This window comes from Cyrtonyx montezumae, unplaced genomic scaffold (assembly GCF_038088225.1).
Source record: "Cyrtonyx montezumae isolate F1298 unplaced genomic scaffold, pur_monq_1.0 scaffold_5, whole genome shotgun sequence".
In the NCBI taxonomy this organism is placed as follows: domain Eukaryota; kingdom Metazoa; phylum Chordata; class Aves; order Galliformes; family Odontophoridae; genus Cyrtonyx; species Cyrtonyx montezumae.
In genome coordinates, this window is record NW_027072056.1 from 7,773,558 (window position 1) to 7,787,962 (window position 14,405).

General features: G+C 37.3%; 1 protein-coding gene across 2 annotated transcripts in view; it reads right to left on the reverse strand.

The window, feature by feature from the left end:
• Window positions 1-1,163: 1,163 nt before the first annotated feature.
• Window positions 1,164-14,405, reverse strand: part of CUL3 (cullin 3) — a 46,483-nt gene continuing 33,241 nt past the window's right edge. For both annotated transcript variants that reach the window (XM_065748341.1, XM_065748342.1), the window contains exons 9-16: window positions 13,714-13,884; window positions 12,316-12,423; window positions 9,805-9,929; window positions 9,344-9,440; window positions 8,427-8,561; window positions 4,216-4,402; window positions 2,279-2,424; window positions 1,164-1,643 (exon numbers count right to left, since the gene is read on the reverse strand). In XM_065748341.1, coding sequence (XP_065604413.1) covers window positions 1,512-1,643; window positions 2,279-2,424; window positions 4,216-4,402; window positions 8,427-8,561; window positions 9,344-9,440; window positions 9,805-9,929; window positions 12,316-12,423; window positions 13,714-13,884 — 1,101 coding nt within the window. In that variant the 3' untranslated portion in view covers window positions 1,164-1,511. The remainder of the gene's footprint in view (window positions 1,644-2,278; window positions 2,425-4,215; window positions 4,403-8,426; window positions 8,562-9,343; window positions 9,441-9,804; window positions 9,930-12,315; window positions 12,424-13,713; window positions 13,885-14,405) is intronic.

Genomic DNA, 14,405 nt, shown 5'->3' on the forward strand with positions numbered 1-14,405 from the left:
GTGAGGGGGTTAAACTGGAGACACGCTATCAAACATACACTTCAGGTGAACTGCTACAAAAGGACAGAGCATTTGCTTAATAGAGCTAAAGAAGAAACACTCTGGCAGTACCTGAGCGCTCTACAACCAACTTCCTTTTTGCTTCACCTCCAGCTCCACATTTTGGGAAGACCATCCTAAATATATGTTTCAGTATCTATGGATGCAAACAAATGTGAACCAAAATGAAACAGCATCAAATTAAAACAAATATTTTCAGCAGAAAAACTGTGTAATATGCGCACTGCAATGTCAGAAAAACAGTTTAATAAAAACTCTGCAGTACAATGCACACTTCAAACAAATTCTATGAGAATAATAGTGCCACTGAACTGCAGTTTTAGATCTATTTTTGCAGCATGCTGACAACAAGGATAAAAGCTTTAGCTTAAGAACTGGAAGTTTCATTACAGTAACATTCTTTTTACTGCATGATTAAAATGAGTTTTTAAAAGCAAATAGTGCACACTGGCTTCACTTAAATCTCCTGAAATACGTACTCGTGATGGGAAACCCTGGGGCTACAGATCCATCTACAGTATTAAATGACAAAATATAATCCCAGTATGTTTCCACAGAGGACAGTACTTAGTTCCAAATATTGCCATTCCTGTACTCTAACACACTTGAATTGTTTGTGTAGATCCATTTATTTTAAAATTTTGTCTACATTTAGTGAAATAAAAACAGCGCCCTGTACAATCCACCATCAGCAGTGAGTACAACAGCAAAAAGTATTATACAGTTTATACACACTAATGTCTTTTCCTTTTTCCTATGAAGAAACCAGAACAAACCTAGAGTATAATTTAGAAGAACTCAAGTTACAGAAGGGAAAGTCAAAATTATTGTGGTCTTTTCTGAGCCCCCAATAGTTGCTGATTCATGTTGTTCAAACAACGAGTGCAGCTGGAAGAGTGAAACATGCTCGAGTTGTATTCTCGGGTCTTCAGAAAGTTACCAAATATTTAAATCAAACATGGCTAGTTAAAGAAACATTTGAAGCAGAGCAATATAACTGGGAATTCCGCCTTACCAGTTGTGGTTGTTTTTTTAACCCAACTTATACAATGCGCCAAGTGCTAAGCAACACTACAGAAACACATTTACATCAACACTGAAGATCTGGGGAAATGAAATTCCAACAATTTTATTTTTTCAATGAGCTGCAGTTTCTAAATTTGTTTTTATTTTTCTGTTTTCATACAGTATTGAAAACAAACGCGGCACATTCACATTTTCCCAAAGAATTGTAAGGATGATCTCTACAGGGATAACGTTGAAAAGCCTGAAGCTCAATCAATTCATGTTCAAAACTCTCAAAAGGAGTAAAAGGCTTGATCTGAACGGTCTAGAACATGTATTGTAATTTAACAGAAGAGATGGTCGTCTTAATATTAACGATTTAAAAGAACTTCCCAGTTCATGCGAAGAGTACAGTCCAAGAGTAAATCAAATTTTCTGAACGCATTTTATGCTACGTAAGTGTATACTTTGCGATCCTCAGGTGTTCGTGCCAAATATTCTCTCTCAATAAGTCCTTCAATACGTTTTTTAATAACAACTGGACTTGGTAAGAATCGGGCCTTCAGCTGCTGAGTTACCTGAAACACGAGATTAAAAACAATGACATCAAACTACAGGGCAAGCAAGAGCATGAAGTATCTTAACTGAATCTTTATCTGAACTGGGCTGGCTACAACCGTGAAACAACAATCAATCTTCCTATTCCTTCATTTTTTCCCTTCAGCTGCTTGCTCATTTATGAGAGAGGAACGGTCAACCTGGAAGCACTGCACAGCCACAGAGGAGTGCAGGAGTGGAGAACACATCCCATTGGCAAAGGCGTCAGAACTCAGTGAGTTAAGAGAAGCAGTGCTCTCACTCTTCCTCTGCAGAGTTTGCAACTCTCTATCTTGCACCCAACAGTTAGCAACAAAACTACAGCAGAAAACAATTTATGCTAAGCACAGTGGTTTTCATTGCTAATTAGTACTTCAAGGAATATGATGACATTTTAATAGCAGTAAACAGAGGAAGGAAAATCAGGTACATGTTAACGCATTCTAAACTAGAGTATGGAATTAGGTGTCTTTAGATAAACGGGGAAAAACAGGATGGATTAATTACAATCTCTCAAAAACCTTCCAGAACCACATTAGACTTGTACAACTTTATTAAGCAAATGGAAAACAAAAAACAATTTCCAAGTCTGCGTTAAAACTATGTACAAATGTACCTCTGCTACTAGCACATTGTGTTGCATCTTCTTTCTAGATTTCATTATCCGAACTATAGCAGCTTCTATCTCATGTTTTCTGTCATCATCTACTTTCTGCCTTGTTTCTTTCCTTTCTGGATCAGATTCTCCTTGTTTGGCAGCAACTTAAAGAAAAAAAAAAAGAACAAAGTATCTTAGAAAAGTTAAAATTAATTTTGTTGTGCAAGCTTTAACTTCATTATTTATTTAATCCAAAAATCCCCAAGTTTTCACATTCTCAAACTTGTTTTTTTTTAATGAAAAGCAGCCGTAAGAACGTATTAACATTTTCTGGCATATTTTGTTAGTAACTGACAAGGTAACAATCTGTTATTTAATTACTGCTATGTTACAAGCTGAGCAGTACTCAGACCTGCTAACAGGCACAACCACCTCTATGCTGCCATTAAATATTTCTCTCTTTAAAATAATGAAATTTATTAATTAAAACAGACAAATGATTCAAAGATTTCTTCCCAAACTAGTTAAATACTTCAGTAGTTCTTCAGTCAGATGAAACAGTCCAGCCTTCTTCATCCTCTTCATCTCAACTGTTTCTCCTTTGTATTGTTCTATTTATGCTCTGCTCCTGACCTTTCTCCCCTTTTCACCCAAATATCATTGTAAACAATCCCTCTTCCCACACTGCTCCCACTACCTGCCCTCTCTGCCATTCTTCACTCAAAAGGCCCAAGTATCTATTGGTTTTTAAAGAGATGTACATTAAAAATTGTCTTTGTAAGAAAACCGAAAGTATCAAATTTGCTCTTAAACCATTCTGAACTTCAAACCATAGAAATGTGTGAAATGATAAAGCAGAACTGTACCAGAATTTCAGCAGCTGTCACAAAGACCTGTTCAGTTCTGCCAGTGACGTTCTTGGGCCCTGATCAGAGAGACTGGATCCCCCCTTCATTTGGTTGCTGCACTTTTGCTCACCAGAGAAATTCTCCACACGTGGTGAGTATGCTGACAGCACAGTGCTGTGCACGCATATGAAGACAGCCTAGCTATTGCATCAGCAGCAGGACACACACAGTGTAATAACAAGTATCCACCCCTGGATTTTACACACCTACATCCCAGGATGCAGCAGGCCAAACAGAAGCCCAAAGTTGGATTAAGCACAACAAACAGCATGTGAATTACCAATTGCATGAAAAGACAAATAAAATGTCAATAATGCTGTGTATGTTACATCCTCAGATCCATGCTGTCAGAAAATCTTTGAAGTACTAAAATTACAAATTTATTTTCCAAAACACTTTGGAGAGCAATACTACACATCAGAAACTATTTCCAGAGAACTTTCTGAACAACAGATATCAATATTGCTTATTATGTAACATAAACTAGCACTTCACTGAGATAGTAAAGTTGCGTCACACTGATCAGTTGTTCTCATTCGTTAACTCCTCTCAGATCATGGCCAAAAGACACTGCAGCCAATAGGTATGTGGAAATGAACCCTGTTATACCATGTGACAAAAGATTGTGCTTGTTTTCATAGCAGTACAATGACTTGCACACCTGAGGCTATCCCTCTTTTCTAAGAATTGGTCACTAGCCTGGTATTTTTGATTTTACTATTTGAATTTCCCTTTTAACATTTCCTTTTGAGACAGAAGTACATATTTTGAAAAGCAGAAGGCTTATTAACTACCACTTCCATACTTCCATTATTTAAATTCTTGTAATTGATGCAACCAGAATCATAGATTTATCAAATCATAGAATACCTCGTTGGAAAAGACCTATAAGGATTGAGTCCAACTCCTGGTTCCACAATCATTAACTAATCATAAACAACAAAGAAATACGACTTGCTTCCTTCCGCTTCTATAGACGACAAGCTTACAAAAGAATATTTTAAGGCAAGACATTCTAAGGACAAGACAATATAAAAAGCCACTTACCTGTCTGAATCTTGACTCTGTGTAGTTTAGATGTGAACTGATCATTCACTGTAAATATATGTCCATTTTCTATTTCTTTTGATTTGGGCTCCTTTGTGAGAACACGTTGTGTTGGTTTGCCACATGCAAGAGACTGTAGGGCTCTGACCAGTTCCCTTTCAGGGATATCAGTTTCTTGTTGAATTTCCTGAAGAAAAATATTACAATCAGTTTACAGCTAGTGCAGAAATAAGTATCACTTTTTGCAAACAACAGCACTGACTGCTTAAAACGTCCATCCTTCAAGCCTATAAGACAGTAATCATGAGTTAGTAAGCAATTATACTGGATGCAGAATGATGTCTTCATATGCTTTAGGGAAGGTCAGCTACCACTTCTTCAAATTTAACTCATTCAACAAGCTCACATTCATTAGAAGTTTGTTATTGCCTGCCTTTTTTTTCTTCTTAATAAAGAATTTTAGAAACTGCAAACAACTCTGGTTCACATCCCCATTCAGACTCTTAAGGGACACCCAGCAGCTAAAGACTAAACCACCAAACAGAAAAACAGCCATCACATACGTGCAGTTGCCTACAAGAGCTATCACTTCACCAGCTTCCCCATCATCTGATCCAAGAGCAACATCCAGCTCTTCCACTGTCCACCACAATTTCCCATTCTCATGGCACACAAGCCACTTCGATGACTCCCTGACAACAAACAGATGCAATGTCTCCCCGGGTTTAAGAGGTTAAGACTTGCAAAGAACTTTGTGTCTTTAAACAGCAATCAGAAAGCCAAACTTCAGAGTACATCCGAGTTCTATTGAATTATTTTATTTCTTCTCTGCACTCCAATGTTATGACAATGATCAAAATAATCCTCCTGAGGTCGTCCACCACTGAGGACAATTAATAGTTTTCACAGACTGATTGCCAAGACCATCATTACCTACAACACGTCCCATTCAGCATCTCACAACCAGACCTTGGCAAAGCCCAGGCAGACAACACGCCTCTATTTTTCAACTATGTGCCAAGATTCCATGTGTAATGTTAACTTCATTTGAAGTCGTGTCAAACTGTGTCAAACTAAAAATTCCAGAAGTCTAAAAAGACCCAATCTCACAAAGTTTGATATCTACTGCCTGTGAGTGACTGGAAAATATTAGGTCTTCTTTAGAGTATTCTTAAGAGATATTAGAGTATTCATTAAGAAATATTCTCAGTATGTCAAGCAAGCGATATGTCCCATGTTTTAATCACTTGCTGACATCAATAATGCCTTTTCACAAGCAACTCCAAGTTATTTCTTCATCTGTTGCTTTATTTAAAACAATTGTCACCTTCACAATTTTTTTTTTCCTGGATTCAGCACGAAGTAGTATTAAAAAGAAAAAATATATAAAAGATGCCATCCCAGGTGGTCACACCAAAAATTCTTACCGAAATGGATCAATCAGCAAAAACTCAATCAAACAAATGAAGATTGGAGGATTTAGGTAAATGTTGAGGCTATAAACCAAATCCAGCTTACGCTTCACGTAATGCCTTAAACATATTCATCAGAAATCAAAGCCTGGAGACCTACAACTAAAAGCTATCCTTTCAAAATTAAACTGATTTTAGAAGTAAAATTGTGCCCCTTGCTCTGGAGGAAAGCAAAACAGTTTTTTCCACGCTGCAGCATTCCAATTCAGCCATTAACATGTGCAAAACATTGCAGAATTCGTAAGCACGCTTAACAATAAAAAGCACAGGAAGAACTGTACTGCAATATGCTCCCTCAGAAGAAGGCAAAAAGTTCAAGTTGGATTAAAAAATGTAGCCACAAACACAAGTGGGAATAACAGATGCTCCTCTGCTCTCCTTTCCCCTCAGTCCATGGCATAGCACTTTTCTAGACGCATTTACACATTTGAAGCAAGACAGGAAAATGTACACTGCTTTTCCCTCATCTCCAAAAGAGCATTATTTTGAAGGAGAAGATAATGAGCTGTGCACAAAAGCAGTACCTATTACACAATTTCAGTTCTAAAAGCGTTACTAAATGAGCCCTAACTGGAACCTACAAAAGATATTCTTCTAGGCATGGCCTTTGTCCAATTCTACACATGAAAATTGGTTATTGTAAGAAAAAAATACGGAAATTAGAAGGAAAAAAAGTCACACTGTTGAAATGACAAAAAGACTAAAAGGGTTTTTATTCATACAAACTTCAACCTCCAATTCTTCAAAAGCAGAGATCAGCAAAAGAGAAAAAAGGCACGCCACTCTAAGTTCTAGTGTCATTTCTTTAAATAATCACTAGTTTTACTTCTAGTGCAGTGACACCTGTATTTCTTGTTTGTGAAACCTAAAGACATAGTAAGAATTAAGTATTTTCCCCTCATCTTCAATGTTATCATTAAAGGTGTACATTTCATCCTTCAAAACATTGAGTTACTTCGAAACCTTCTGTCAAAAAAAGCTGAGCATTACATGAAATTCCATTAAAAGAAATTGAACTGAATGAAAATGGAACAAGCTCAGAGGGCTTGCACAAGTACCCTTCCTCTTAGAAGAAGGTAACATTACATGAGACTCACATGGACATTTGTTCATTTGCTGATGCAAACAAACCATTGACATACAGAAATACAATAACTGCATATATTTTGGGGAAGGAATCTTGCTATGTGATGATCCTTCACGTTTCAGTAGAACCCTAGGCATACTTTTTGAATCATCACAATCTTATTTTTCTCTCAATCACATGGGCTAACAGCTGTTCATGATCTTAGCAAGTTTCCAGTTAATAATCTCACTGAATAAAACAAAGCAAAGGTAAATAACACTATCCAACCACAAAAGCAACTTAAAATTAATCTGTCCAGCTGTGGATCTGCAGAAACACTTGCACATCAGGAATGCTTTTATGCTTACTCAAGCACACTGCAAGCCATCTCTCACACTATGTTGCAGTAAAAGCACTAACTTCACAGGACAGAACAACAGCATATGCCAGCACTCAGTAATTAATCATGGTATTCAAGAGTAAATGAAGAAAGACAAAATTCAATCTACTCATTGGTTTTCACAAGCTTTTCTGCTGAAAAAACAACTCCCACATACTTCCCCAAACAAGCCAAACAAAATAAGTATGCCTTCTTAATGTTTTAGTTACAGGGTAACATAAAAAACAGCCTAAAAACTTCTAAAACAAGAGAAAACAAACATACACAACCTGAATGCTTGCAGACACAGTTCTCTATCATCTGGTATTAGTAAAATTAACTATAATGTAGAGCAGGTATTACAGTCACATTGTTCAGCACTCTACTAAGTATTATATATTCAAGTATAGATGAGGCTCTATTATTCATAAAAATAAATGATACATTTGTAAAAATAGCATAGTGTAGCTACCAGCTCATTTCCAATAAGGAAAACCAAGCTGTTAACCTAGTTGTTAAATCCTCCTGCCTTTTTAAGTACTCTGCAGGGAAAGTACTCAAAGCTGTAATGCTCCTGCAATGCACTGCACAGAACACAGGACTCTCTGAGCTCCCAAATAGTCTTTTGCAAACTGCAAGTAGTATTTAAGAGTCTCTTATCAGACTCTGCCTATCTCAACCCCAACTTTAGCGAGCAAACATCCTTGTTATAGCAGGCTAGAAGAATGCCATTCCCAAAGCATTCTCCACCATCTTTCATGAGCTTCAACCTTTCCAAGTAATACCCCTCCATTCTCCCTATTAGGAATCTCTTTTGGAACTTCTTTATTGTCTTTTCCGGCTCACCAGCTCATAGAAAGGGTGTAAGATCTTTGATAAATCCTACAGCTCACTCAAGACTGCCAGTTTAAACACTTTAACTGCTTAAAAAGCAATGACACTAAAATACCTTTTTACCCTGAACCTCTGGATCCAGTTCCTCAAAGAAAATGAACAAGGGGAGCCACCTGTTGCATTCCAGCTTCAGTTTTTCTATTGCTCTACAGCCAAGGAATAACTATACTCAACAGCCCTCCTCAACTGTCCTGAAAACTTCAATTTCCAAATGACATCTTCTTCTAGAACTGTCTCTAGATAAAGCAGTGGTGCTGATCTGTTCCTGCATTTATCAGTCTGAGCCATACTCCAGTGGAATGACAAGCATATGCTCTTCAAATACCCAGTGAATAGAACAAGAAAGTCTAAAACGGTTATTTGAAAGTCAGGTAAGAAAAAAACCAAAATTAATTCTTACCTCAAAGGTGTATTTTTCTCTGTTGTTGAAGAGCATTAATATCGTCATCTGGAAAGTGGAGACTTGCAATATATGCTTCCGTGTATTTGAGCCAGTTACTTGGGCACCTCCTACACCAACCTCTGAGCCATCTTCCTATTTTAAAAATAACAGAACTACTGTTAGTTCCTCCTTCACTCCAAAATATCTTCTCAGTGAGATGGCAGTTACATGATAAAATTCATCTTGGAGCTCACTCTATAGATGTGATAGGATGGCATATGCCTGGTGGCATAACCACAATCTCTCTCCAGTAGGTGACCTTACAGTCACAGCAGATATTTTAGGTTGGAGGCACCTTGGTAGGTCACGTGGTCCAGTCAGCCCATACAGAAAAGGACACGCAAGATTTGATCCAGTCAAATACTGAGCATTACCAAGAACAAATCCCAGAACCTCTACAGGCACTTGATCCACCACCTGAATAGCTTCCAGCTTTTTCTTGTATACAGAAATACTAAGTATTGTACATGTTTTGAGAAATGTCTACATTGCTAGCACTCTGCATATGAGCAGACTTGGCTTAAAAGTACGTATTCACACTAACAAAAATTATTTTAAAGATAAATTTCATTTCACTTTTGACTGTTTCAATCAAAAAAAAACCTGCAGAATACTGAATTTCCTTCAAGATCCAAGCTGCTGCTTTTCTGTGAGAAACTAATACGGATGATTTGTGACCTGTTGAAATCAGATTTAGAAGAAAACATTTACAAACATTTAGAAAAGAAGAATAGAAAAGATGAAAAGCACTTCTTGCTTATATTATCAATGGGCAAGTTTATTTTATAAAATTATGACGTTAATACAAGCACACGCCTGCTTAGTTTTTTTTCTAAATATTAAAATGCAACATTCTCATAGTCTTCATGCTTTACCTTTTTAACTGGCCCATAGAAAGTGGCATTGAGATCAGCAGAACCCATGTGATGCTGGAGTGTCAGCTGTCGCCCACTGTGTTTGGCTAAATAAAATCTGTAATATGAATGAATCAAAAACTTAAATACAACACAAATTATGTGTTAAGAGGAAACTGCTTAGTAATTATGTACTATATAAGTAGTACATAATTACTAAGTACTATTATGTACTTAGTAATTATGTACTACTTTCTATAGTAATTAATTCTAAGTTCTCCTTTTTTAAAGCATTGCATTAAAATTCACATTAAGAACTCCCAGAGCCTAAAGTCTAAATATGGAAATACCACATTCTCAATTTTTGCATTAACTGAAAAAGAGCAGTATGATAGTATGTCTTCTGTTCTAATGGACAAACATACCTGTAAGTTAAGCTTAGATAGTTTGTTCTTAAAACTACTACCTGTTTTAATACATACCTTCTAAATATTTCAAAAGCATGTCGGGGAGCTGGAGGGATGTTACACTTTGGTGTGGCTGATTGGGTAGGCCAGTAACCTGTTGTGAGGACCCGCACTGTGAGATCAACACCACCTAATGAGACCTGCAAGCAGAAGAAAACATCCTCTGTTTTAAAAGAAGACTGTTTTTTTCTATCGTGCAGAATGTACAGAACTTGCACAGATTAAGGAAAAAATAAAATATATCGATAAGCTTTTATCTGATGTTAAACAACAGCAAGCTCCTCCTACAATCTGCATCCACAATGTGATGTTATGTTACTTTTACATACACCATGCATGCGCTTTCCCTGAAGAAAGCCATCACCATAAATACTCAGCACTGGTTAGAAAACACTGTACAGGTGAAGCATGGATCCATAAAGCACTTCCATTAGTAGGAGATGGACTTCTAGCTATCAGTGTGGCACGATCTTTAGTGGCATCTCAACTAACCTTATTACACTTAAAGTTGAGCATTTTCAGCTCTGGTAGGTGTTAGCTAGTACCTTTGATGATCACATATTATGGACAAATAAAACAAAGCATAATATATCCAAATGGTTATAAAAATGTTAAATAGAAATAGAGCTCACTATATTTTAGACTGTCAAGAAATATCCTATGACTTCAGAAACTTCCAATAGTAAAGGAATGGAGTAGCACTTTCACACACTATGGTAACTTTTGCACTGTGCATGTGTCAAATGATTTTGTGCATTACCAAACTCATGCCTAGGAAACTTCCAAAAAAAAAATCTAGATTAATGCCAAGTTACTCACAGAGAAATATTCTTTCAAAATGGATTTAGTTAAAGCTGAAGCACAACAGTTTGGATAAACACACAAAGACCAATATGGAGATTGTTCTGTGGTCAGCATTACTGCCTTGCTTCTGATTTTGTATTACCAGTGCTATAAGGCTCACAAGAGAAAGGAAATTGCCATTTAGGTGCAGAAAATTAATTATAAATCACCAATAGAGAAGCTTCAAACAATTTTCAGTTCGAATAGAGTAGAGGGAAAGACAATCAACATAGACAGAAAGACACAGAAAGTGTCTCTATTAGGAACTAACATCATTCTAGTTGAAGTGCAACCTTTCCCTGAGGTTTTTGGTCAGATCAGAACACAGTATAAATGCAATGTTGCGTAACATACATTACACACTGCAGACCCAGAAAAGTTCTGTAAGCCCTTCACTTTCCATTTCTTCATAGCAAAAATGACACCAAAAAATGGCAAGTGCCTTAAAGTGACCTAGTCTTTAAAAGAACTCTTAATAATCTAAGATATTGGAATTGCAGTTGTAAAATGATGAGTAATGTGATCCTGGGCTTTCCCTTGTGCTTAGCTTTTCCCCCAGTGATATCAAACAAATCATTATTTACATCAACCTTGGCACTACCCCTATCTTGGGATACAGGATCCAGCAGGAGACTTTGTATGTCTGATAACTAAGAGATGAGCAGATTTCTGATTCCTGTAGGAGGCGCTGCACGCATGTGAGGTACATAAACTGTTTAAAAAGGAGTAGAATTGACTATTTCCTATAGAATGAAAAAAACACCTGGCTGTTAACAGCAATATTTCAAAACAAAGAAAACAACAGATCTATTTTATCTCAAATATTATGACCACCAATAGAAACATCTCTGCTTTCATCATAAACTTTCCAAATAGTCCAATATTCCGAAAGTGTCATTAAAAGGCAATGAGGCTGAACAACAGGCAGCCCCTGGGCAAACTGCTGGTCCCTCGTCAGGAATAAGACAGTTTCAAATAAGGCCTAGCAGAATAGCTGTTAACAGTTGAACTATATACAGCTATTAAGGTAAAGTTAAGAAAAAAATACAGACATCACATATAAACACAAAGTAAAACTGTCAGGTTTTCTTTAACACAGAAGAATCCTACGTAGAAGTCTCATTCAAAATTAGCGGGATCGCTCTAAACATTTTTGTTGACATTTGTATTTTAGCCATTCTAGAAGGAAAATACCTTTCGATTCCAAAGAACAAAAGATGCTGCAGAGGTGGGCCACAAACAGCCGTACCTATGCAGGCGTGCCTCCGCAACCTCTGCCGAGACCGCCCTGCCCGGCACGAAGGAGCCCGTACGCGCCCCCCAGCGGCACGGAGCGGGGCGGCGCTCCCAGCTCGGGGCCGGGAAGGTGGCCGCAGCGCGCCCCCTGGCGGCCACGAGGAAGGAGGCCGGCAGCGGCGGAGGGACGCAATGGAGCTGCAGCGGGATTGTGTGCAGAGAAATCGGCGCTGTTCGGCCTGTACGTCAGCCTCTGAAATGACTTCTCTATTTCGGGAAACACTAAGCGAGTTTGCACAATGAGAAACAGTCGAATTTAGTTTAAGGATGCTAACCAAGCCCTTCTTCTCACATGAGAATACTAGAAGAAAACAACCCTTGTGCCTGGGTGAAGGTCTGTGCTCTGCACTGAAGGAAAGGAGAAGCACACAGGAGCTGCACTCTTACCCCGGTTGACTGCAGATGTTGCCTGAATTCATCCATTGTTGTGTTGGAGATGCTCATGTCCCTGAACATTCCTTCCAGTTTAGATGTGAACTGACATCCACATTCAGTCTGAAACACACAACATCACTCATTGCACCAGGGCTATGAAAGATCCGATATGTGAACTCAACAAGTAGAGTTTATAAGTCTCATAAAATCACTATTCCCATATGTTTGGTTACTTGGACTCTTACTTTCATTACTTAAAAAAAAAAAAAAAAACAACAAAAAACCCCTCCATGTTTCATATATTTTTCATATCTAAGCCTGCACAAATCAAAACTTTTCCCCCCTTTTCATCCATTACAATATTTCTGGCATAATTTCTGTATTTTTAGCTCACCTTAAACATGGGTGAAGTTTAACAGACCAAGTATATGAACTCACCTGTTCCGTAGCATGATAATAATCTCTGTGAATCAACAAACATTATCTTAAGTATACATCATTTTCAAGAGCTAGTGCAGAGTACAAAGTGAGATCACTGGATCTTCCTTCAACCCGTGACATACACATATACAGACATACACACAAATATATGCATTTATATTGGACATTCAGGACTTCCTGTGTATTTCTAAAGCACAGCTTGACATACATGGTAAAGGCCAGCATGTTATCAGCACTTCCTATCACTGGGCAACCCCATGAGAAAAGAGGGCACTCTCAGCCCACTGACTCATTTTGCTGAAGAAGTATGCCTGTGTCATCTCATTGGCACCAGGTGGGAAGAAGTGGAAAGGTAACTGGGAACAGATTAATGCTGATAATTTGGAGAAATCTGATACAAACATTACATTCATTCACAGTGGGAATATGGAGGTCAAAACCAAGAATCAGGGAAGTTTGGTTTTTACAACCATATCAGATAGGTTCAAAAATTCCCTAAACACTTAACAGGGGAAGAAGCTGCATTAGAAGTTGCTTCAAGCATTGCTAATCTTCAGGCTTTACCTTCTCAGTCTCTTGGTCACTCTTACAACCAGAATAAACTGAACCAAGAGAAGTAAGCAGAATGTTTCCAAACACTGCTATGAAGTTCTTTTTTCAATCTATCTCAAAATCTCAAGGACTTGAACATTACTGCTAACCTGCAGAAGGATATAGAACAATTTAACCAAAATGAATGCAATAAATTATCCGCTGTGAATTTACACCATTTCCAGATGTTTTCCACATTTCCTTCTTCTATTTCTACATGAAGTGTTTTTCTGAGACATTATATTTTCTGTTAGGGCTTTAAAAATCAAATCTGTATTTAACAGCAAGGTGCAGCTTATGTATATAACTCTCACGTAAGGCCAAGGAAATCATATTTATAAAATAAATGAAGGAAAAAGTATACAAATACTGTCTTACCTTTAATTTAGATATCATATTTTTCTCAGAGTCATCTGAGACACTCTTGTTTGTAAGAAGTCTTCTTGCCAAATGCTGCTTATAATACCGTTCAAAAACATCTTTCTCTTGCATAAACCTAAATAAAACCATTGCCTTATCCAAGATAGTTTCTACTTCTTGCTCTGTTAGCTGCAGAAGAAATAAAGTATATGATGTAAGAGCAGCCTAGAAGAAAAACAGCAAAACTGCTCTAAACTGTGAACAGCACAGTCAAAATAACAGTGCACAAGCCCAACAAAAGGGAGAAAATAACAGATCAAAAAAGGTAGGAAGAAGCATTGGTGAAGGAGACGGGAGCAATGAATGACTAAAACACCTGATTATATACTAAAATTGTCCTGATGACCATACATTGTGAAGCACTGAAAAAGAATAAAAAAAGAAGCACAACTATAAACCAGCACGAGCAACTAATAATACAGAAAGTCAGCACAGAATGAAGGTTTTCAAATTTTAAGATTGATTTTGCAAAGCCTGTCTAGTGCCACAACAAATAAAAGGATGCTTATTTTTATAAATAAATAGAATTGACTATTTGATTGGTTAACCAAGTGACTTAATTAGTGAAAGAATCGTTAGATATTGGGAATAACTACTGAACCATAAATATACTTAAGGAACTGAACAGGTTTCCAAGGAAGAGAGCTACA